General features: G+C 48.4%; 1 protein-coding gene across 1 annotated transcript in view; it reads left to right on the plus strand.

Annotated features, from left to right (window-relative positions):
- PTPN23 (protein tyrosine phosphatase non-receptor type 23) overlaps positions 1-24,448 on the plus strand; it is a 55,130-nt gene that overhangs the window by 9,474 nt on the left and 21,208 nt on the right. Inside the window, exons 3-15 of the mRNA XM_033165128.1 lie at positions 1,088-1,215; positions 3,040-3,116; positions 6,153-6,202; positions 8,623-8,754; positions 9,817-9,897; positions 10,538-10,669; positions 12,130-12,177; positions 14,947-15,003; positions 15,302-15,360; positions 16,266-16,345; positions 17,830-17,944; positions 20,566-20,631; positions 22,573-22,718. Of these exons, the coding sequence (XP_033021019.1) occupies positions 1,088-1,215; positions 3,040-3,116; positions 6,153-6,202; positions 8,623-8,754; positions 9,817-9,897; positions 10,538-10,669; positions 12,130-12,177; positions 14,947-15,003; positions 15,302-15,360; positions 16,266-16,345; positions 17,830-17,944; positions 20,566-20,631; positions 22,573-22,718 (1,171 nt within the window). The remainder of the gene's footprint in view (positions 1-1,087; positions 1,216-3,039; positions 3,117-6,152; positions 6,203-8,622; positions 8,755-9,816; positions 9,898-10,537; positions 10,670-12,129; positions 12,178-14,946; positions 15,004-15,301; positions 15,361-16,265; positions 16,346-17,829; positions 17,945-20,565; positions 20,632-22,572; positions 22,719-24,448) is intronic.

Here is a 24,448-nt window from a genome sequence, read left to right on the forward strand (position 1 = left end):
CGCGATTATTTGTTTAAAGTTAATATTATTTATGCACTATTTTATGTGTTCTTCCACGCAAAAGCAAAAGCAGGGCTCAGTAGGCATCTTGCCATTGAGATCCCTCCGCCTAAACTTTTAGTTCCAGAGGTTTTGAAGTTGTCAATGGTCGTTTATTCTGCTTCCCGCCTTTTTTGGGGGCAGCAACAGCGTTCCTATTGGTAAATATATCGATCATGACGTTGCACTTGGTTGTTAATAAAAGGCTGCGGCTCCCCGTCTTAGGCAGATAGTCAGGATTTATCAGTCGCTTAGTTAGCGGGGTTTTTGGGGAGCGGGTTGGACGGGTTGGATGGGTTGGAAGCATGTGCAGGAGGTAGTTAAGTCTTAGCTTGCGGAAGATTTGGCGGTAAAGGTTTAGATAGCTTTAGTTTTAGCATAGGCTTAGATTGCGGAAGATTTGGCAGTATAGTTTTAGTTAGCCTTAGCATTGCGGAAGATTTGGCGGTGCAGGGTCTGTTAGCTTAGGAAAAGCGTAGAATAGTGATAGGTATAGAGAAGTGTAAAAGCCTACGCGGGTCAGCCAAAGCCATTCAAAGAAGTAATGTTGTCTGTCTTTATTTCATTTTAATTTAAACTTTTTTGGGGTCTATTTAGCCTTAATGCTTGGTCGTAACTTTAGCCTTTATGCTTGGGTATATAACTTTAGAGTAACTCAGGAGGTCGCAAGTGTTTGTAAATACTTTCACGAGGCATTTTCACCCGAACCACTCACGCACCTTCAGATTTAGCCTGGCGGACAGCGGCACGGTGTGAGTTTATACTCCAGAATTATTGGCCGTTCCATTCGCAGGCTTGGCCGGTGCCCGTGCGGAAACGCATGCGAGGCGCTGGCCGCAGATCCCCGGCAACTGGAATCCCGTGTGTAGGTGGCCTAGCAAAGAATCCCCGCACTTTGTGTGTGTGTGTGTGTGGTTTTTATTTTTGAAATGTGATCATGCTTCCCGAAGGGATAGTGGTCATTATTGGCAGTTGTCTTGTGACCTCAACACTGCCTGCTGTCCAGAGCCCTCAACCTGACTCCTGTTCCTTGTCTCTCCCCTCCCAGAACGCCGTCAACGTGCCCAGGGACTTCGAAGGCTGCAGCATCCTGCGCAAGTACTTTGGGCAGCTGCACTACCTGCAGAGCCGCATCCCGATGGGGTCAGAGCATGAGGCAGCCGTCCCCATTACCTGGTGAGCCAGCTGCAGGGGGGAGAGGCGATGGCTGAGGAGCTGAGCCTTGTCCCTCAGCAGAGCTGGCTTCGAGGTTACACCAAACTGGAACAAGTGGCGCTGGGGCTTCTCCCGCTCTGCACATGGACCACGGAGGGGACCCTCTACCGCAGCATTTCTCAAAACTGGGTCTCCAGCTGCTGTTGGACTACAACTCCCATCTTCCCCGACCACTGGTCCTGCCGGCTAGGAATGGTGGGAGTTGTAGTCCACAACAACAGCCGGAGACCCAAGTTTGAGAAACACCGCTCTACAACTTGGGCGCTCCCTGAATCGTAGCACATTCTCTCCACTGGGTATTTCTTCCTCTTTTGGAAGGGGGGCAACAAAGGGGAGTGGGAGGGGGGAGTGTGCAGAGTAATGAAGCAACAGCAGAAATGGAGGACCAGGAAGGCTTGTTGGTTATGCCCCACCTCCATGGTTAGAGGCAGTCATGCTGCTCGATGCCAGTTTCTGGAAACCGCAGAAGGGGAGAGTTGCTCTTGTGTTCGAATCCTGCTCGCGGGTTCCCCACAGACATCTGGTTGGGCAACCGTGAAAACAGGATGCTGGACTAGAGGGGCCAGTCGCCTGATCCAGCAGGGTTCTTCTCAAGCTGTGACGTTCTTGTTTGGCGACAGACAGCTTGGGGGAAATCAGCCGTGAAAGGAGAAATGGGGTTTCGGGAGGAGGAGGGAATGGCTAGAGATGAGGAGGCTGTTGAAGAGAATAAATTTGCCATTTAGGTTTTCAAACCTTCTTTGTAAATGCAGTATTAGAACTGTTTCAGTCGAGTTTTCAACCCTATATTACTGCTCTTCGCTTCCTTGAAGTCGGGCTCTGTTTAAAAATTTACATAGCTCGTTTTGAACTTGTGCAATCTAGGTTTTCTAACCTTTTTTGTAAATACAGTATCAGAATCTTTACTCTTGAGGCCTTAACCAGTTAGGTTTTCAAACCTTCTTGGTAAATGCAGTACTAGAACTTTTACAGTCGTGTTTTCAACCCTATATTACTGCTATTTTATATGTTTGAATCTTAGTTGTTTAAATATCTTATTTCCTTCGGAGGAAACTGAATAGTTCAGTGAAACGAGGTTTGTAGCCGGCATCCCGTTAAGGTCTTGTTTAGTTCTTTAGTTTTTTTTCCTGTATTCACTTCATGCGCTTAGCCTTACTTTTTACATAATTATTAAAGTCCATTCCCCCTCGTTTCAGGGATTTTCACGGTACCTTATTTGTTTTGTTGAAGAGAATAAGCTGGCAAGGTAGCAGTCTTAAAAGACAGGCATGGGGAAACAAGCCTCTGTCCAGACTAGGGGCTTGAAGGAGATTTGAGAAGTGATAGGGATCAACTGCAGAGATTTGGGAAGTGGGGATGCTTTTAGCAGATAAGGGAATCGGTGGTGGGTGAGAGACGAAGCAGCGTGTTTTCTTATTCCTCCTCCGGGTAGTTGGCAGGCACAGCAGCTCTGTGTTGTGTTCACGCAGGAGATGTGGCCCCTTTATGAGACAGGCTGCATCAGCCCAAAGGGGGCCCACCCACTTCTGCATCCTATCCTCACTAGATGCCTGTGGAAAACTCACATGCAGTACCCGAGCACAAGATCCACTCTCCTCTCCTGCGGCTTCCTGCAACTGGTGTTCAGAAGCACTGCCGACTCCAGCTCCAAGCAGGAGGGTGTTTTGTTGGGCTGGGCCCAACTGGGCGTCTGTTCAGTGCCCCAACTGGGCGCTTTGCTGGGAAAAGGCCCGTGCACTGGGACGCGTTCCGCTCAGCCCCCGTAACGGCCCCCTCTGTTTGCAGGACTGAGATCTTCTCCGGCAAGTCGGTTACGCACGAGGACATCAAATACGAGCAGGCCTGCATCCTGTATAATCTGGGTAAGGACCGTTCGGCCAGCTGGACTTGCGACTGCATCCCTTGTTTCCAGGAGGCGAAAGGGGCTTCAGGGGAGGAACGAGTAAAGGATCGTTCCAACAAAAAGTATATTGACAGCTACAGGTGGGTAGCTGTGTTGGTCTGCCATAGTCAAAACAAAATAAAATAAAAAATTCTTTCCAGTAGCACCTTAGAGACCAACTAAGTTTGTTCTTGGTATGAGCTTTCGTGTGCATGCACACGAAAGCTCATACCAAGAACAAACTTAGTTGGTCTCTAAGGTGCTACTGGAAAGAATTTTTTATTTTATTTTATATTGACAGCAGCAGCCAAGGATGTTTTGCTGGCAAATAATCGGCAAGTCTTTCTTGGCTGATGTGGCGACAACCGTGTCTTGCCTTTGCATTCACGAGTCTAGGCTGCTCCTGTGTTCTCTGCCTCAGCTTTCCCCCAAGAAGGTGCCTTCCAGATGTTTTGGACTACGACCCCCGTGAGCCCCAGCCAGCACAGCTGTTACGGGGTAGCGACGGCTGCTTTAATGAAACTACTCTCAAAGAGAGGCTGGAGGCAGGAGCTACTAGCGAGCCTCTTTTTGTCATTGCCTCTGGCTTCCCTTGTCACGTGGAGAGGTCTTGGGAGAAAGGCAAAGGTTGCTCTGACCTGCTCTCCTAACAGTAGCGAAAGTGGGAGGGTGTTGGGTTGGCCCCCTTGCCAGAGGCTGGAATGCTGCACCTTCCTCTTAGGAGCACTGAACCTCTGGAGCATGTCGACCCCCCCCCCCCCTGCTGCTGCATCTGTGCTAGGTTTTGTGTGACTCGCACGGGAAGTGTGGTTCAGTGCCGTGTCCTTTTGTCTGCAGAGACTGGTTCAGAATGTGTGAGCTGCGTAGGGTGGAAGCTGAGAATCTTAAGGGCATTTCCAGTGGTTGGAGGGGAATGCTCTGTGTTTAATTTACATGATTTGCGCAGGCCAGAGAACAGCTCCTCCGACTGCAGAACGTGGCTTACCTTAGCTCAGAATTGTCGCGCGCTTCTGTGTTTCTCAGAAGACCACTTGCCAGTGGTCAGCAAATATTTTATCCAGGCGATCTTCTGTCCCAGCCCCAAATGGAAGATAAGCTCATTTCTGACCTTGTGCTAAGCTTTGGGAGCACTGAAATCAGGGTGATGTGGTGATGACCACAATTTTTGGTTGACTGTTAAGGCAAGTTGAAATATAAAGATGCAGTAGTCTTCTTGTCCCAGCTCGATCGTTTCTGATTTGCTTTGCATTTCTGTGCAATTCTGACATTCCTCACCTCACACAAAATCCTCACCTGGGTGAAGAGTAAAGGGACCCCTGACCATTAGGTCCAGTCGCAGACGACTCTGGGGTTGTGGCGCTCATCTCACTTTACTGGCCGAGGGAGCCGGTGTACAGCTTCCGGGTCACGTGGCCAGCATGGCAAAGCCACTTCTGGCGAACCAGAGCAGGGCACGGAAACGCCGTTTACTTTCCCACCAGAGTGGTCCCTATTTATCTACTTGCACTTTGTGCTTTCAAATTCCTAGGTTGGCAGCAGCAGGGACCGAGCAACAGGAACTCACCCCGTCACGGGGATTCGAACCACCGACCTTCCGATCAGAAAGCCCTAGGCTCTGTGGTTTAACCCACAGCGCCACCCGCGTCCCTGGGTGAAGAGTAGCGCAGGCTAAAAAACATGACCTTCAGAATGCAAAGAAGCACCACTGCTTTCCTGCTGCCTGAACCTCCTGCTCTGACGGTCCATGTTGCATGTGGTGCAGTGGTTAAGAGCAGTAGACTTGTAATCTGGTGAACCGGGTTCATGTCTCCGCTCCTCCACACGCAGCTGCTGGGTGACCTTGGGCTAGTCACACTTCTCTGAAGTCTCTCAGCCCCACTCACCTCACAGAGGGTTTGTTGTGGGGGAAGAAGGGAAAGGAGAACGTTAGCTGCTTTGAGACTCCTTCGGGTAGTGATAAAGCGGGATATCAAATCCAAACTCTTCTTCTCTTCTTCTTCCTGGAAGATTGGCTGCTTTGTGCCGGCCCATCTGAAACCAATGAGACTTCAAAGCAGCCTTTGCCAACCTGGTGCCTCCCAGACATTTTAGACCGCAGCTCCCCTCAGCCCCAGCCATCCTTTGAAGTCGTGGTCCATAAGATCTGGAGGGCGTGAGGTTGGCAAACGCTGCTTCAATGAGTATCTCCGCATGTTTCTGTGTTTTGTCTTGTTGCCTGCACTGAACCTTCCAGGACTGGGCAGGTTAGAAATGTAAATGGCAATACTTTGAGACTTTCATTTAATGGGGTGGGGAGAGGCACCAAAATATTTAGAAGCAGCCACTGCCGGGCACCCGTGTGCTTTTCTGGCCTTGCCACGTGATCGCTGGGAAAAGTCTGAGCTGAGTTGTAGGGAGCTTTTTGTGTAGCTCTGGGAGACAATAGAGGCCCTGTTCTTCCTGGCTGCAGCGGATCGTGGGCATGTCATCTTGCTCATCCCCTGCAGTGGAAATTGCCTGGTGGGAGGAGGGTGCAAGGAGCAGCTGCCTCTTGGCATGTCTGCCAGGAGGGGAAGATTGTCAAGGAGTCTGTTCTGAAAAGGTGCGTCTCTATTCCCAGCTCCTTGGCCCAGTCTACAAGGACTTACAACCAGCCTCGTTCCAAAATTCAAATCTCTCAGCCGACAGAGCAATTGGGTACTTGGTCAATTTTTATTGGGGGACAGGTCCCCTGACATTTCTGGAAAGATGGCCTGTTTCGCCTTTAGGACCACAATTTTGAGGAGGAAAGTTTATGGGGACGATGAGTTAAATTCTTCAGGGAAACAAATATTTATTTGGCAGAATGCCTAGTTTCAATGATCATGTTAACTGGGCAAAGTGTTTTTATTCTGTTGGATATATCTTGCTCTGTTACGGCTTTGGCTGTGCAAATGCATAATAAAATACTTTCCGTAGTAGTAGGCAGGAGGAGACTGGGGAGCCGCTGCCTATTGGATGATGCTGCCACTCACCTTTTCCCTCTCTCCTCCCCCAGGCGCATTGCATTCCATGCTCGGAGCAATGGACAAAAGGGTATCTGAGGAGGTAAGGCTTTGGGCTTTCATTTCCCCCCTCGCCAGGTTAATAGCATCAAGGTAAAGGGAATTATGAATTTGAATTATGGTGCTGGAGGAGACTCTTGAGTGTCCCATGGACTGCAAAAAGATCAAACGTATCCATCCTTAAAGAAATCAGCCCTGAGTGCTCACTGGAAGTACAGATCCTGAAGTTGAGGATCCAGTATTTTGGCCACCTCATGAGAAGAGAAGACTCCCTGGAAAAGACCCTGATGTTGGGAAAGATGGAGGGCACAAGGAGAAGGGGACGACAGAGGATGAGATGGTTGGACAGTGTTCTCAAAGTGACTAGCATGAGTTTGGCCAAACTGCAGGAGGCAGTGGAGGATGGGGGTGCCTGGCGTGCTCTGGTCCATGGGGTCACAAAGAGTCGGACACGATTGAACAACAACAATGGGACCCCAGTCCAGTCACGGATGACTCTGGGGTTACGGCGCTCCTCTCACTTTACTGGCCGAGGGAGCTGGCGTACAGCTTCCGGGTCATGTGGCCAGCATGACAAAGCCGCTTCTGGCGAACCAGAGCAGCGCACGGAAATGCCGTTTACCTTCCCACTGGAGCAGTACCTATTTATCTCCTTGCACTTTGACGTGCTTTCGAACTGCTAGGTGGGCAGGAGCAGGGACCGAGCAACGGGAGCTCACCACATTGCGGGGATTCGAACCGCTGACCTTCTGATCAGCAAGCCCTAGGCTCTGTGGTTTAACCCACAGCGCCACCTGTGTCCCCAATAGCATCAAAGGCACCTCCAATTAGTATATTGGGGCTTTGAAAAAATCAAGTTTTTTTAAAGAGTTTAGTTAAAATTCTCACCATCGTCAGCAGGGTTGCTTCCTTTGAGTCCACTGCATGTGGCAGTGTATTTATTTGCTAATTTATGTGTATCCCACCTTTCTTCTTCTTTTATCCTCAGAACAACCCTGTGGGGTAGGTTAGGCAGTGACTGCTTCCCCCCACCCCTCCGGTCATTCAGTGAGCTTCATGGCCGAGTAGGGGATTTGAAGCCTGGTCTCCCAGCTTTCTGATCCAACGCACTAACCAGCACACCACATTGTTGGTTGCCTGCCTTGGCCAACCCCACCACCAGCCCTTGTCTTGGGTCTCTGCGTGTGTCTCGATCATCCTGGAGCAAGTCTGCACAGCTTGGATCCCGCACAGTCACTGCAGTTCGAGGCAGGCAGCAGAATCAGGAGTTTTCTCACGATCCCTCGGGGGTTGCCCATGGCTTGGTCACTCTCTCTCTCGAGGTGGAGGAGTAGGGTTAAGGGCACAGCCTAGGACCAGGTTCTGCTCTCTCTCTCTCTCTCATTCAGAGAGTCTTTCTCATTCAGGCTGGAACGATGTTGCTTCCTTGCATGGACTCAGGTTGATCTTCCTGAGGGGTCTCCTAGCTGGAGATATTTCTGCGTGGCATCAGCTTTGGAACTCCCCGACTATTGATATCACTGCCCTCCTTTCGGGACTTGCCAAAAGCATTTTTTGTTTAGACAAGCCTACCCAGGAGTTTAGAAGATATATGCGAGTTTTAATCTGTTTTTAGTGTAGTACTATTTTAACTTTTCAAAAGTCTTACATTATTGTTGATAATATAGATAGATATTTATTACAGCCATTGGCCCATCACGCACGATTTTTCAAACAACATATGACATACAGCATATGTATACTTAGCCTATCTACTTAGAACTTCGAAAGGACTTTAAAGTAACAGACTAAGCAGTAAATTTACAACATAAAACATCACCCCCTATTTATAAAATTATAAAAACATCAATTAAGGTAACACATAATTACATCCTGAGTCATGGTTTAAAAGGAATGTCCAATCCGCCCAGAAGTCCGTTTTTCTTCTTTTGGGATAGGACGGTGATCAGAAATCTGGCAACCGTAAGTGATCTTGGAGGGTCTTCATCATTCAGTAGGTATCTCAGTTGGCTTCGTTCAAGTCATCAGCAATTCCCTTTAAATATGGAGCAAGAAACTTACTCCTGGACGATGAGTGAAAAGCACAATCAAAGATTATGTGATACAATGATTCTGGTGCTCTACAATTACAGTCAAATAAGAGCGATATTTGTCCATTGGAGAATCTATTTCCCAACACGTTGGATGGGAAGGTGTTAAATCTTGCCTTTATAAAGGCATATCTATGAGCTGAGGAAGTTAAGGAATTCAAATAATTTGGGAGTTTTAGGGGGGGTTGTTGATAATATATTGTTTCGCCTTTTTTGTAAACCGCTTTTGAGTTTTCTACAAGCAAGCGGTATATAATTTTTTGAGTCTGTGTGGGTTTGGGTTGATCTTCCTTGGGGGGGTCTTCTAGCTGGGCTTGTTGAAAATGCAACTCTCCCCCCCCCAAAAAAAACCAACCCCCATTCTGTCTTGCAGGGCATGAAGGTCTCCTGCACCCATTTCCAGTGTGCAGCGGGGGCGTTTGCTTACCTTCGGGACCACTTCCCTCATTCCTACAGCGTAGACATGAGCCACCAGATCCTTAACCTCAATATCAACCTCATGCTGGTAAGAGCTGGGGGTGGGGTGAGGGGAATTTCCTCTGGCCTGCTCTGCCCCTTGGCGAAGGTGCTGAGAACAGAAGGAGAGCCTGGCTGGACCAGCCAAAGGGCCAACTAGTCCACTTCCAGTGGCCAACCAGAAGCCCTAATAGGAAACCAGCAGGCAGGATTCGAACACGAGACCCTCTTTCTCCCCTCCTGTGGCTTCCACTAACCGGTACCCAGAAGCACTTAACTGCCTCCAACCGTGGAGAGTAGAGCCTAGCCATCGTGGCTGGTAGCCATTGACAGCTCTCTCCTCCGTGTATTTCCAAAGCGGAGGGCCGGGCAGAGCGACTCATTGTTGTAAACGGGCCGGGCGATTTTAAAATGTGCTTCTTAGAGGTGATCTCCGCTCATGCGACGGCAGCCCTGTTTAGGGAAGTTTTTAATCTGTGATGTTTTAATGTATCTTAATATTTGTTGGAAGCCACCCAGAGTGGCTGGAGAGACCTAGCCAGAGGGCCAGAGTACAAATAATAGATTATTATTATTATTATTATTGACTGTTCTCTTGAGGTCACCTGCAGCCTTGCGCCCAAGGCTATAGAACACTGTAACAGCGAGCATCTTGTATTTATTCCTTTTTTAAAAAATAAGAATTTATTAATTTTTCAAAAAAAATCCGAAAAATAAACATGCAAAATACAAATACAAAACAAAAAAGTACAACAATACACTAAAAAAAACAAAATACAAAAACAAAATCTAACAAACAAACATTTATTTAACTATACTTATCTTATTTATAACCTTATTTTGGGACCTCCTCACATCCTCTCTTCTGCGTTCATTTCAAATACACTGTAGTAACTTTATAACATTTTAAATTTCCTCTTCCTCGAATATTCTTAATCCTTATCTATCATCATATAACTATAAACTTATTCCTAACAAAATAAACATAACACCATTCTAACTTCTTACATCCTACTTTCAGCTAACATTTTATTACTATCGCCTAAAATGTCCTCTGTTTTCAATTTCAAACCATCTTGTATTTATTCCTTTGTCGCCTGCGTGTCTAAAGGGCCAAGCCCAGGAGTGCCTTCTGGAGAAGTCAATGCTGGACAACCGGAAGAGCTTCCTTGTGGCCAGGATCAGTGCCCAGGTGAGCAGTTTGGGGAGCCTTGAACTTGGGTGACCAGTTCCTGAACAGTGGCCTCCCCCTGAGCCTGGGGCAGGTTAGAGTTCTCCCTCTAAGAAGAGTTTGGATTTGATATCCCGCTTTATCACTACCCCAAGGGGTCTCAAAGCGGCTCACATTCTCCTTTCCCTTCCTCCCTCACAACAAACACTCTGTGAGGTGAGTGGGGCTGAGACACTTCAAAGAAGTGTGACTAGCCCAAGGTCACCCAGCAGCTGCATGTGGAGGAGTGGAGACGCGAACCCGGTTCACCAGATTACGAGTCTACCGCTCTTAACCTCTACACCACACTGGCAGGTGCATTTTTTGCTGTGCAGTTAGCTTTGCCGGGCAGGGCTATCCCACACGCCCTCTCCGATGGAGCTGTAGAGTCAGAAGAGATCCCCAAGGGCCATCGAGCCCAACCCCCTGCAATGCAGGAATCACAGCTCAAGAATCCCGGGCAGGTGGCCACCCAACCTCTGCATAAAAACCTCCAGTGAAGGAGAGTCCACTTACCTTTAGAAAGTTCTTCCAAATGTTCAGCTGGGTTCTCCTTTCTCGCCAGCGTCCAACGCAGCAGTAGCTCAGAACCTTTCCTCCCCTCCCAAATTCTCTTCCCAAGGTGGTGGATTACTACAAAGAAGCGTGTCGAGCTTTGGAGAACTCTGAAACAGCCTCCCTGCTGGGGAAGATTCAGAAGGACTGGAAGAAGCTGGTGCAGATGAAGATCTACTATTTTGCTGCCGTGGCCCATGTGAGTATCACAGGCAGACCCTGCTCCGGTGAGCTGGGCTTCACCCAACAGGACCTCCCCACACTTCATCCTCTGGTTTGTGTTGGAACCTGAAAGCTGTTATTGGCTCTGTCGCCTCAACCCTCACCGGGATGGGAGCATTGGAATGAGGTTTTGTGGGAAGAACTTGCCTGTCTGTTCCCCTGGGGCTCCTTCTGTCTATGGCGTGTGGGTTGAGCTTTTGATTTCAGCTTCCTGCGCGAGGGATAAGACCACTTCCGCGCATGCGCAGGAGGTGGCGTTGCGGGCAGTCACGACCCGGTCACACGCGCAGGGGGTGAGAGCTCAGGCCCTGTGCGATTGGAAGGATTCCCGCCGCATCGCCCGAAGGCCGACCAACCCGGTCGGCTGGGGGGGGCGTGTCCTGGTTCCCTTTAAGCAGGAAACGGCTGGAACCCTCTCTCTTTCGCTCCGGACCCTAGCTGCATTGCCAAGGCGGTTTCTTCGCCTACCTCGTAGCAACTTTGGTTTGGCGGTTAGGCATTGGAAAACATCAGTAGAGGTGGAAGGGGAGGTAGCGCCATCACTTGCCCCTCATTTGTTTTTGTTTTTTGTTAAATCATATTTATTAAGTATTTTATACACAAAAATTAAACAAACTAACAAACACAGACTACAAATCACACAAAATAAACACAAAATCTACCTCTTATCAAATACTCCTTCCTCACATTGTAGTGGGACTTCCTCCTATCTCCTCTTCCTGCGTCCCTTGTCAAATATTCTTTAGTAACTTCTGTCCTCCTTAAATTCCTAAACTTTATTTATAATTTCTAAGCATATTATATATCTAAACATATTTATCACTTTTAAAAACAAAATTACCTAATTATTTAATCTTATCTATTTCTCCTAAACTTAAACTTACACATCATCTAACTTAACTTAATCACCTATCTTTTACTCCGTAGACTGTCTTTCCTTCTAGTTATATCTAACTTTCAATCATACAATGCTTTTTTAAATACACCTGCCCCTCATTTGAAGGTATTCCATTAAAGGATTCCGGGGGCATGGCCCTGTCCGAAGCCTAGGGAGCTTAGGGCCTAAGGCACGCCCCTAACGGTGATCACAGGGGGAGTTCCAGTAGATCTGCATCACTGGGCTCCTTCCTGGTGGTTAACCCTTCCTGGACTTCCAACACACGGGTTGGGTTCGGATATAGTCGGTTAGGGTCCAATGCCTAAGCCAATACCACTCAACACCCGTAACCAATAACCTCGTGGCCTTTCTGCCCATCAAACCTATACTATGTCTCACGTGTCATTATTTCCCACGGGGAGGGAGGGACATTGCCACGCAAGGGCTTGTGGGACGGATGGAGGCGATGCCAGATTGGGAGGTGGTGCCTGGGATCGTCCCAGGGGTGCTGCGTCTGGCAGGGCTGCTACAACTGTGATTCTTCTCTGTTTTCCTTGCAGTTGCACATGGGCAAGCAGGCGGAGGAGCAGCAGAAGTACGGGGAAAGGGTAAGCCTGTTTGCTTCCAGAGTTCTGGGGTGGGTGGGGAACTCAAAACTGCTTGCCGCGGTCGATCTCCTGGATGATAAGTGGTGAAAAGATAGCCATCTTCAAATACCTGAAGGGCTGTCACATGGACGATGGAGCTAGCTTGCTTCCCGCTGCTCCAGAGGGTGGGACCGGAACCAGCAGTTTCAAATTAGGAGGAAGGAGATTCCGGCTCATTATTAGGAAGAATTGACAGCAGGAGCTGTTGGACAGTGGAATGGGCTCCCTTGGAAATTAAATAATAATAATAATAATAATAATAATAATAATAATAATAATAATAATAATAATTTTATTTATACCCCGCCCTTCCCAGCCAGAAAACCGGGCTCAGGGCGGCTAACATCAATTAAAATCACAGCAAGAAACATAAAAACGATCAATTTAAAATAACAGATTAAAATACAAATTTAAAAATTCAATTAAAACTGCAGGTCTCAATTTCAAAATAACCCACCAATAAAAGACGAAGCATAAATATTAAACAGAAACCAACCCAAAGGCCAGGTGGAACAGCTCCGTCTTGCAGGCCCTGCGGAAAGATGCCAAATCCCGCAGGGCCCTGGTCTCTTGTGATAGGCTGTTCCACCAAGTCGGGGCCAATATTGAGAAGGCCCTGGCCCTAGTTGAGGCCAACCTAACGTCTTTGTTGCTCGGGACCTCCAAAAGGTTATTATTTGAGGACCTTAAGGTCCTACATGGGACATACCAGGAGAGGCGGTCCCTTAAATACGAGGGTCCTAAACCGCATAGGGCTTTAAAGGTCAAAACCAGCACCTTAAACCTGACCCTGTACTCCACCGGGAGCCAGTGCAGCTGGTAAAGCACTGGATGAATGTGGTCCCGCGGCAAAGACCCGGTAAGGAGCCTCGCCGCGGCATTCTGCACCCGCTGGAGTTTCTGGGTCAGTTTTAGGGGCAGCCCCGCGTAGAGCGAGTTACAATAATCAAGTCTGGAGGTGACCGTCGCATGGATCACTGTGGCCAGATCTGGGCGAGAGAGGTAGGGGGCCAACTGCTTAATACGGCGGAGATGGAAAAATGCCACCTTTGCTGTGGTTGCAACCTGTGCCTCCATAGAAAGAGAGGCATCAAAGGTTACGCCCAAACTCTTGACGGAAGGCGCTGGCTCCCCTTCTTTGGAGGTCTTTAAAGAGAGGTTGGCTGGCCATCTGTCAGGGATTTTAAGCTGCGGTCCCTGCATTGCATGGGGTTGGACTAGATGCCACTTGGGGTCCCTTCCGACTCTTCAATTCCATGTTTCTACAATAGATGCGGAGTGGAGAGGCTGGGGCAGGTTTTGCGCTGTCCGTGGTGCTGAAACTAGTAGTGCAGGCTTCTAATTGACCACAGCTGTGAGAGAGTCGCTTGCCCCAAACATCAGCCCTGTATTGTCCCTGTATTGTTGATGTTACAATAACTGAAGGCAGCTGTGTTTGGGAGATGGGGTTAGATGGGATCCAGGAGCCAAGGGGAGGAGGCACAGGGGAGAGCGAGGAAGCCCAACCTCCTCTTCCGGGCGCAGACTTCCCTTTGAAGCCCTTGCCAGGATGAGTCCAGAAGGAGCTTCTTCTGTTCCCTCGCCACGTCTGTGACTTCCTAAGGCGCTACAGTGGTACCTCTGGTTGCGAAAGGGATCCGTTCTGGAGGCCCGTTCGCAACATGAAAAGAGCACAACCTGAAGTGCCGTATCTGGGCATGTGCGCGACGTGATTAGGCGCTTCTGTGCATGCGCAAAGCGTGATTTAGCTCTTATGCGTGTGCACGGAAACCCGGAAGTAACCCGTTCCAGTACTTCCAGGTTCGGCACGTTCGTATCCCGTAGTGAACGCAACCCGAGGTATGACTGCAGTCCTCACACATGGCAGGTGAGGTGGAAGACCTGCGAATGGACTTCTTGTGGGGCTTCTTGTGATGAGATGACCCTCTGTTATGGCCCTCCCTGCGTGCAAGTTCTCTATCTGCAGGGAATTTGTGTGTGTTACAAGAAAAACTGCCTTATGTGGTATTCCAGAGCCCATATAGAGTCCTTAAGTGGGTTCCCTATAGGTAGGAGAAAGTAACAGAGGCCAACCAGAGTATAATGAGAAGCAAAGCAGCTAGTAAGCCTGATCTTTATTCAAGGAACTGTTGCAACAGGGTCCCCCCTCACCACACGCAGGAGGGAGGAGAACCCTGAACAATGGTGCTCAAGCCCTTATATAGACCTTTGAAATTGCCCACCCTGTAGCCCAAGACCACCCCCCAAAACATCATACATACATCACAGAAGGAGGCGGACTCTAGCAGAGATCCTGTCTTCCAGGATACCTGATAATGGTCACTGATTGCATTACCTGGGCAGCCTGGCCATTCTTTTGTGATGGTTAATAGTTTAGTTCCTGACTCCAGGTCACAGGCTCACCCTATTCATACAGAAACAGGCCCCTTAAGACAGGATTTGCAAGCAAAAAGACAATGGGAAGGTTTCCCCCATTTGCCTCCCTTAACTGCAGAGGAATATTTGTGGTCGTTGGGAGAGTCAAACTGGCTTCAGGATTGCTCTGCCATACTATTTCAGACATGTGGTTCATATATTTAGATGTGTGTGCATTTATGAATATTCTGTGTTTGAGACCTTAAAATTCTTATAACGTGCGAGAGAGAGAGGCTCAGTTTTCTTATTTTTAATAGAAAGCATAGCCAGTTTGACTGTGGACTTTGGTCGTCTGAATCTCTGCCCCCTTTGCAGGTCATCTACTTCCAGAGTGCTCTGGACAAGCTCAATGAAGCCATCAAACTGGCCAAGGTACTCCTTTCTTCCTACCCCTGCCCGAAAGTGGCTTTAAAAGTTATTTCGGTAAACTGTGGAACACCCTCCTGCAGGAGGCAGTGGATGGCTTTAAAAGAGAATTGAACCAATTGATGGAGGCGAGGGCTGTCGATGGCTGCGCCCCCTCCCCGTTGCCCCCCTTGCCTCTTAGCTTCCCCCTAGAGAATCCCCCCAGTTGCTGGGGTACCCTTATCCTGCCCCCTCCCCAACATCTCTGCCTGTGGACCACCTGCTTATTATGGGCATGTTTTGAACCTGACATTTCTTCTTGCAGGGTCAGCCTGAAACGGTACAAGAAGCCCTGAGGTTCACCATGGATGTCATTGGAGGAAAGTGAGTCGCTGCTGCCCGTTAACTCTTTGTGTGCCTGGGCCCGTGTCACAGCAGTTCCCTTCCCTAATCTCAGCTCCTGCCTGGCTGGAGAGAGAGAGAGAGAGAGAGAGAGAGAGAGAGAGAGAGAGTGCGCATACTCCTGTCTGGAAATCGGGAGAGCCACTGCCAGTCAGAAGTCAGATGTCGGAAGGGTCTGATGGCCTCACCCTTTGCTTTGCTCAACTCTGCTCTTCCAGGCATTTCCCCTGTATTTTTGTGATTCTGTGAAACCATGAGGACTAGAAAACCTTTTCTTTTTAAACACACCGTGCGTTTGGATTCCTAAGTTACTCGACATAGAGTCATGAATTCAAGAAACGCATGCATGGGAGAAGAAAGAGAGGCTCCCGGGTGAGAGCTGGGAGGGTCCACTCCCTTTTTATGCGAGACAATGGTTAAGATCTCGCTCTCTCTCTGATAGAGGGCTTTGCGTTATTTTCTTCCTCTTTTTTTTCCTTTTTTCCATTTTTATTCAGATTGATCTGGTTTTTTTTTATCGTATTCCACGTCGGGAAAGTTTCAGTTGAAAAAGAGAGAAATGCACACAGTTTTGCAAGTTTCACTTTGGGCTTGGGAAGGAAGGAATTACTGACCAGAGCACACACACCCTTCCCTCTTTCCAAGTTTGGCTTTTATCATTCCTCACATTCCTGGAGCCCCCCCCCCCCCCCCAAATGTCCCGCTGTCTGTAGCTGTAGTTTCTCTGACTTTGAGTGTGGGGCATCCCTAAACACAACACGTTGAAAATGTACAGTTTTGATACTGGTTGCTTTCTTGGAGCAAAGAGATGAGATGCTTTTCCCTGGGTGCCTGCCCCCAAAGAGCCCCCCCCCCCAACAACCTTCAAGCCTGTTTTTGCTCTGCAGGTACAACTCTGCCAAAAAGGACAACGACTTCATCTACCACGAGGCTGTCCCTGCTCTGGATACCTTGCAGTCGGTGAAAGGTAAAGTCAAGACACCCTGTGCTCACCGAATTGTAAAGCTGGAAGGGAAACCCCCCCCCCCAGCGGTCATCTAGTCCCACCCCCTGCAATGCAGGAATATCTTCCCCGACGTGGGACTCAAACCCACAACCCTGAGATTAAGAGTCTCACGCTCTACCAGCTGAGCTATCTCAGCTTTGGAGCAATCCCTATCATCTTCTCTGCCTGCCGGTCTTGGGTAGGGCAGAAGGAGCCCATCCTTTGCCAACCTGGCGCCCTCCAGATGTTTTGGACTACAACTCCCACCATGCATTTCTTTGCAACATCCATCATATCAGATCTACTCAAAGCATAAATGTGCAGTGGGTAGTTTTGAAAGCTGGTCAGCATCACTTTTGGCCGCCTTTTGATGGCGATCAAAAACTTCCTTACTCTCCCAAGCTTTGAGCAGAGGCTGGCAGGGGATATTTTGGCAGATGTTTCCTGCTGATGCAATGTTGTTGGGGAAGGTTTTGCTGCATCTTGATGGGCTGGGCTTTTGTGGCAGTGATTGGCTGCTGTCTTGTCTTTCGTTGTGGGCTCTTCGAATTCCTTTTGTTCAGTTGTTCAGTCGTGTCCACCTCTTCGTGACCCCATGGACCAGAGCACGCCAGGCACCCCTATCCTCCACTGCCTCCCGCAGTTTGGCCAAACTCATGTTAGTAGCTTCGAGAACACTGTCCAACCATCTCATCCTCTGTCGTCCCCTTCTCCTTGTGCCCTCCATCTTTCCCAACATCAGGGTCTTTTCCAGGGAGTCTTCTCTTCTCATGAGGTGGCCAAAGTATTGGAGCCTCAGCTTCAGGATCTGTCCTTCTAGTGAGCATTCAGGGCTGATTTCTTTGAGAATGGATAGGTTTGATCTTCTTGCAGTCCATGGGACTCTCAAGAATTCCTTTACAACTTGTTAAATCACTACCCAGAAAAGTGAGGAAGGGTGGGAAATAAATGTAGTCGTAAAAAGAAAAGCCAAATAAGCCTGCAGGACTAGCAACTTGTGCCTGGGTAAACTCAAACATTTACAGAAGCTACAAGATTATCAGGGACGCAGGTGGCGCTGTGGTCTAAACCACTGAGCCTCTTGGGCTTGCTGATCAGAAGGTCGCCGGTTCGAATCCCCGTGACGGAATGAGCTCCCATTGCTCTGTCCCAGCTTCTGCCAACCTAGCAGTTCAAAAGCACACCAGTGCAAGTAGATAAATAGGTACCACTGTGGTGGGAAGGTAAACGGCGTTTCCGTGCACCCTGGTTTCCATTAGGTGCTCCAGAAGCGGTTTAGTCCTGCTGGCCACGTGACCCGGAAAGCTGTTTGCGGACAAGCGCCGGCTCCCTCAGCCTCAAAGCGAGATGAGCGCTGCAACCCCCTAGTTGCCTTTGACTGGACTAAACCCTTTACCTTAACCTTTTTTAGGAATCAACTCTCTGTCCTCAAGTGCTTTATTAACCCAATATTACTTCATCTGCAGGCGCACCTCTGGTGAAAGCCCTTCCCGTCAACCCCACAGACCCGGCTGTCACAGGCCCTGACATTTTTGCCAAGCTGGTTCCAATGGCTGCCCACGAGGCCTCCTCGCTCTACAGGTGAGCAGCGGCTGTGCATTCTGGGAGACTGTTTGGCTTGCCAGGAGGGGGGGCTGCAGGAAAACAGGTGGGGATTAAAGGGTGGAGATGGGAGGCTTGATAACAAGGCAAGGAGAAGGAGAAGAATTTATTATACGAAGAAGAAGAAGGAGGAAGAGGAGAATTTATGATTTATGCCCCGTCCATCTGGCTGGGTTTCCCCAGCCGCTCTAGGTGGCTCCCAACAGAATATTAAAAACAGTATAAAACATCAAAGATTAAGAACTTCCCTAAACAGGAAGAGGGTTGGGAGTATTGTGGGCCAAGAGTTGACATGTGCCTAGATTTTAACTTCTGGGAGAAACTTTGGGAAAGCGACCTGAAATTTACTGCGTTTTATTTATTGAATGAGAATTATTTGAAAAGGATCCACAGATGGTATTTAACTAGGCTGGCTAAGGTATATAAAACAGAATCAGATATGTGTTTGAAGTGTAAAGAAGCGGAGGGAATCTTTTTTCATATGTGGCGGACATGTAAAAAGGTAAAAGTGTATTGGAAAATGATTTATAATGAACTGAAAAAAATGTTCAAAATTACTTTAAAAAAAAAAAACCCAGAGCCTGTTTTATTGGGAATTAGCCAGACAGAAATTCCCAGGTGTCAGAAAAGATTATTTATGTATGCAACAACTGAGGTCCATGTTTTGTTAGCCCCAAAATGGAAAATGAGCGAGGTCCCAACTAAAGAAGAATGGCAACTTAAGCTGACAGAATATGCAGAACTTGCAGATTTAACACATAGAGAGCAAGAAGAACATATATTTAAAGAAGGAAAACGTTTATTGAGTACCTACAGCTGAAAACGCTGGCAGCATTAAGATAAATTCAACAGAGCAAATGATTTTTGATGGATGTTAAAGTGGAAAACGGGTTTGAATGGTTATAGTAAAATATGCAGGAATGTGTGATATGTAAAATGAACCATGGAAGGAGAAGGAGGGAAGTCGTCGGATATTTTAAAGTTTGTAAAATGTTTATTTTGAAATGTAAAAATGAAAACGTAATAAAAGTTATTATATATAAAAAAGAGTTGATATGTGCCAGGATAGCGCATGAGAGATCGTCTCGCTCCTTACACCCCCAGTCCCATCTGACTGCTACTAAGCCAGTGTGGTGTAGTGGTTAAGAGCGGTAGACTCGTAATCTGGGGAACCGGGTTTGTGTCTCCACTCCTCCGCATGCAGCTACTGGGTGACCTTGGGCTGGTCACACTTCTCTGAAGTCTCTCAGCCCCACTCGCCCCACAGAGTGTTTGTTGTGGGGGAGGAAGGGAAAGGAGAATGTTAGCCGCTTTGAGACTCCTTCGGGTAGTGATAAAGCGGGATATCCAATCCAAACTCTTCTTCTTCTCTTTTTTTCTGTGACTTACTAAATTTTCTGTTTTACATTTTAGAGCATCCATTTAAACAACTTTAAAATAGCAATCTTCCCTTCTCTTTCCATGGTTCATTTTGCATAACATAAATCCCTGCATATTTTACCTAAACTAAACCATTCAGTATTCCATTATTACACCCATCAAAACTTATTTACACAGTTGAATTTATCTTAATGTTGCCAACGTTTTCCAGTGCACGCAATCCCCCCCAATATATTCAATAAACATTTCCCAATCTTCTTTAAACCGTATGTTCTTGTTCTCTTATTCTACAAGCGCTGGAGATGCAGTGAGGTTGAGGGTACGTTCTGTCGTATGTGGTGGACCTGTTAAAGGGTAAAACAGTATTGGGAAATAATTTACAATGAATTAAAAAAATGTTTAAAGGTACTTTAAAAAAAGCGAGTCCTTTTTGTTGGGGATAATTCAAATGGAAATCCTGGTGTCAAAAAAAAAGGCTATTTACAGGTGAAACTCGAAAAATTAGAATATCGTGGAAAAGTCCATTTATGTTGTTTTCATTAGCTACTGGAGTTTAATATATGAGATAGACTCATGGCATGCAAAGCGAGATATGTCAAGGCTTTGCTTGTTATAATTGTGATGATTTTGGCGTCCAGCTGATGAAAACCCCAAAGTTGAAATTGTTAATCTGGGGTTCTCATCTGCTTTACGCCATAATAATCACAATTATAATAAACGAAGGCTTGACATATCTCACTTTGCTTGTCATGAGTCTATCGCATATATTAGTTTTACCTTTTAAGTTGAATTACTGAAAGAAATGAACCTTTCCACGATATTCTAATTTTTTGAGTTTCACCTGTATGTACGCCACTTCTGCAGACCGTGTTTTGTTAGCCCAAAAGTAGAAAATGAGTGAGGTCCCAACCAAAGAAGAATGGCAACTTAAGCTGATGGAATACACGCAGCTTGCGGACCTAACATACAGTCGTACCTCGTTTTGCGGCTGGGATCCGTTCCAGAGCCCCAGCTGCTAGCCAAAAAGGATGCAGGGCAAAGCGCCATGTCTGCACACGGAGCAGTTTGTGCTTCTGTGCATGCGCGAGTGGCAAAACCAGAAGTAACCCGGTCTGGTAATTCTGGGTTTGCCACAGACGTTTGCCGGAATGGACACTAGACGAGGCGGACATTCACGGAGGTATCGCTGTATAGAATAAGCCTCTGTGTTTCTCTTGCAGCGAAGAGAAGGCCAAGCTGCTGAGAGAAGTGATGGCCAAGATCGACGCCAAAAATGAAGTCCTGGAGTACGTATTGAAGGCTCCCGGGCTCTGGGACCCTGAAGCTGGGACGGGGGAAGCCGCCGTGGAGGGTGGGGCGAGGAGGGCTGCCCCCTTGCTCACGGGTCACAGGGGTGGTCTCGCCGCATGGCCTCCTGTCTTTCATTCCACCCTGAGATAGTAGCATCCCTGGAGCTTCAGTGGCATCGCCCAGTATTCCAAGACATACACAACGGATCAAAAACTCATATTCCGTATTGGCCCAAATATGAGCCACACCCAAATATAAGCTGCACATTTAAAATTGGAGGGGGAGGAGAGAGAAAAAATATACCCAAATATAAGCCGCTCCATTCCTCGCTCCATTCCTTATACCGTAAGGTCACGAATATAAGCAGCACTTTAACTTTTCACAGTCGGAATTTGGGGGGGGGGGGGAAGTGAGACATATTCAGACCAATACAGTAATCAAAACAATGCCAGAATAAGTCATATTTGGAATTTGCTGGAATTTCTCCTCTGACAACGCAAAGTTTCTGGGTCAGTTTCTCCAATGTGGCTATAAATAAGGCTTTTGAAAACCAGTTTCTGTTATAGCAGGCATCCCCAAACCCAGCCCTCCAGATGTTTTGGGACTACCAATTCCCATCATCCCTTGCCACTGATCCTGTTAGCTAGGGATGATGGGAGTTGTAGTCCCAAAACATCTGGAGGGCCGGGTTTGGGGATGCCTGTGTTATATAGTGCACGTAGAAGCAGCCTTCCATCCTTGAGCCCCACTACTAAATAATAAAATATTTAAAAACAAATTTTGATTTATACGCCACCCTCCCTGGCCAGAACCGGGCTCAGGGCGGCTAACACCAATAAAATTACAATGAAACGTAAAAGAAAGAAGAAACAGTTAATTAAAATACGGGTTAAAATACCATTTAAAATGCAGCCTCAATTTATTAGTAGCCCATAAACAAAACCATAAGGGGAGGGAAACATAAGGGTCAGCCTGAGTCCAACCCAAAGGCAGGGGCGTTCCTAGCCCCTTGGCTGCCCGGTGCGTGCGTGCGTCATGACGCACGAACACGCTGCGACGCCCCGCCCCCGGGGGATGCTGGGCGGGGGCTTTGGGAGCCTCTGCGGGGTGCAGAGAGTCTCGAAGCCGCTGCTGTAGCACAAAGGGGTGCCAGGCTGCGGCTTTGGGACTCTCTGCAGCCCGCAGAGACTCCCGAAGCCGCCGCCCGGGCCACCTCGGGGGAGCACAAGTGGGGCAGAGAGAGGGGCGGGTCAGCGAAGAGGGTTGTCACCCCTCTTCGCTGGCCCACCCCTCTCCTTGCCCCGGCTCCGCAAGCCAGCCAGCGGCGCGAAAAGCCAGCGGCGCGACCCCTGCGGCTCCACCCCGGCAGTGCTGAAAATAGCCTAAAAAGAATTTTTTTTAAAAAAAGTTTTTAAAAAGCCCAGTGCGCGGAGCCGCCACCTGATGTGTCACCCCCAGCAGGGGCGCTGCCCGGGCCCCCCCCCCCCGCCCCCTGCGATGCCCCTGCCCAAAGGCCAGGCGGAACAGCTCCGTCTTGCAGGCCCTGCAGAAAGAAGTGAAATCTCGCAGGGCCCTGGTCGCTTGTGACAGAACGTTCCCCCAAGTCGGGGCCAGTACTGAAAAGGCCCTGGCCCTAGTTGAGACCAATCTAACCACCTTGTGGCTCGGGACCTCCAAAGTGTTTTTATTTGTGGACCTCAAGGTCCTCCGCGGGGCATACCAGGTACGAGGGTCCTAGGCCGCTGTCAGCATTTCCTTCCCTTGACACCCTCCAGAGACAAGGCAGGCCACATCCAGGGCCGACCTGCCTGCCAGGAGGGGGCAGACCCACCTGTGCCTCCCTGTTGATTTCCAGCCCTTTTGAGGCTCCGCCTAGGGATGGGAGCACCCAAGCTCTGCCGTGTGGCCCCCTCCTCTCAACGCTTCTCCCTTTGTAGACAATTCATGGACTCGTTGCAGCTGGACCCCGAGACGGTCGACAACCTGGACATGTACAACCACATCCCGCCCGTCTTGATGGAGAAATGCGCAGCACTCAGCGTGCGCCCAGAGACCGTGAAAAACCTTGTCCAATCCATGCAGGGTAAGTTTATGGGACTGGGGAATGAGGTGTTTATGTGCGTGCAAGGAAGAGACCACTCAGGTTTTTACCAGTGATGGAGAACTTGTGATGGAGTTGCTGAGGACTAGCTGCTTGTTTGAACTTATATAGTAATTGACTGTAAGCTTTTGTTTTGGAACACGTAGTACAACAATATTATACACCGGGGTTGGGAACCTGCAGCCTCTGGGCCGGTCTTGGCCTGCAAGGCCATTTCCCCCAAACCATGCCCGTCGGCTGATGTCTTTGGCGATGTCAGCCGATGGGTGGAGGACAGGATTTTAATCCTGGATTGCACAGCCAAGGCAGCAGGATTTGATCCTTGCTATTCCACTGAGCGGCGATTACAGCTGTGTGCAAAAGCGCCCTTTGAAGCAGCTCACAGGCAGGAGTGAGCTATTTCAAAGAGGCCATTGCAAAGGCTTTTAAGACGGCGCCTGAGCTTCTTCCTTGAGCCTCCAGAGGAGAAGTTGGGAAAGGGCTGCCAATACAATCAAGGGGATTCAGCAACTCCCTGTAACGGATCTGCCCTAAGTCAGGGTATGGTCAGAAACCCCAGCGCGTTAGGAGTTAAAGAGGGAGTGAGTGGTGACTGAGGGAGAGAGGGTTAGAGACCAGGATAGTGGCGGGTAGGTTAGGCTAGGTCGAAGGTTGAGTATGTTATACTGAATAGAAAACCTTTTATGCTGTTATGAAACTACGTTTAAACATTTGATGCTCTGAAACCGTTATGCTCTATAAAGAAAAATAAAGACTAGTTTTGTTGCTATAAGTCAGTCGTCGTCAATTTTGGGGTCCAGCGGGTTATAAACTGCTCATGAAGAGGTGAACCCAGGGAAGAGACCAACCTGTCCTGTGGGGTGTTAGTTTGTGTCTTAGGGGTTTCACTCAGGTGGAGCTGGCGGGCTGAAACATTGTGTATGCCACTGAGTTGCTAAAAGGGTTTAGCAGACTGATACAGTGAGGGATCCAGAGAGAGAGAGACCCTGGGGCTGTAGGCAATAAGGTGTTTATCCCCTGAAGCCCAGAGCAAGGATTATAAACGGCCGCGGCAGCTGGACAAACACACTCTGGTTACTAAGATACTCCCGTTTTGTAACTACCAGGGAGTTAACTTCATTGACGGACCTCCGAGGGACAGGTGGGGTGGATAATTAGTCTGACCCGGAATACCTGACCAAAAAATAAAAAAATAAAAAATAAAAAAACTTAGTAACGGGAGGGTAGTGTGACAGGGAGGTTCGTTGCACTCCCCTATACAGAAAGGTGGCAGTGTTTGGGCCTTTTTAGTTCGGAGGAAAGGTGAGAAGTGGCGTGATAGCAGTTTATGAAATCAGGCATGGCATGGAGAAAGTGGGTAAATTTATCTCCCTCTCTCATACCACTAAAACTCGTAGACGATAAGTGAAGCTGCGCGTTGGAAGATTTGGGACAGAGAAAAGAAAGGAACTCTTCACACAGAAGCGCAGTTGAACTATGGAACTCCCTGCCACAGGAGGCAGCGATGGCCATCATTCTAGGTGGCTTTAAAAGAGGATGAGGCAAATTCATGGAGTATAGGGCTATCAATAGCTACTAGCAATGAAGCAGGCTATGCTCTGCCCCCACAGTAGTGCTTCCGAATGCCAGTTCCTGGAAACTGCAGGAGGGGAGAAGGCTCCTGTGTTCGAATCCTGCTTGCTTGTTTCCCACAGGCGTCTTGTTGGCCCCTG

This window comes from Lacerta agilis, chromosome 12, assembly GCF_009819535.1.
Source record: "Lacerta agilis isolate rLacAgi1 chromosome 12, rLacAgi1.pri, whole genome shotgun sequence".
NCBI lineage: Eukaryota > Metazoa > Chordata > Lepidosauria > Squamata > Lacertidae > Lacerta > Lacerta agilis.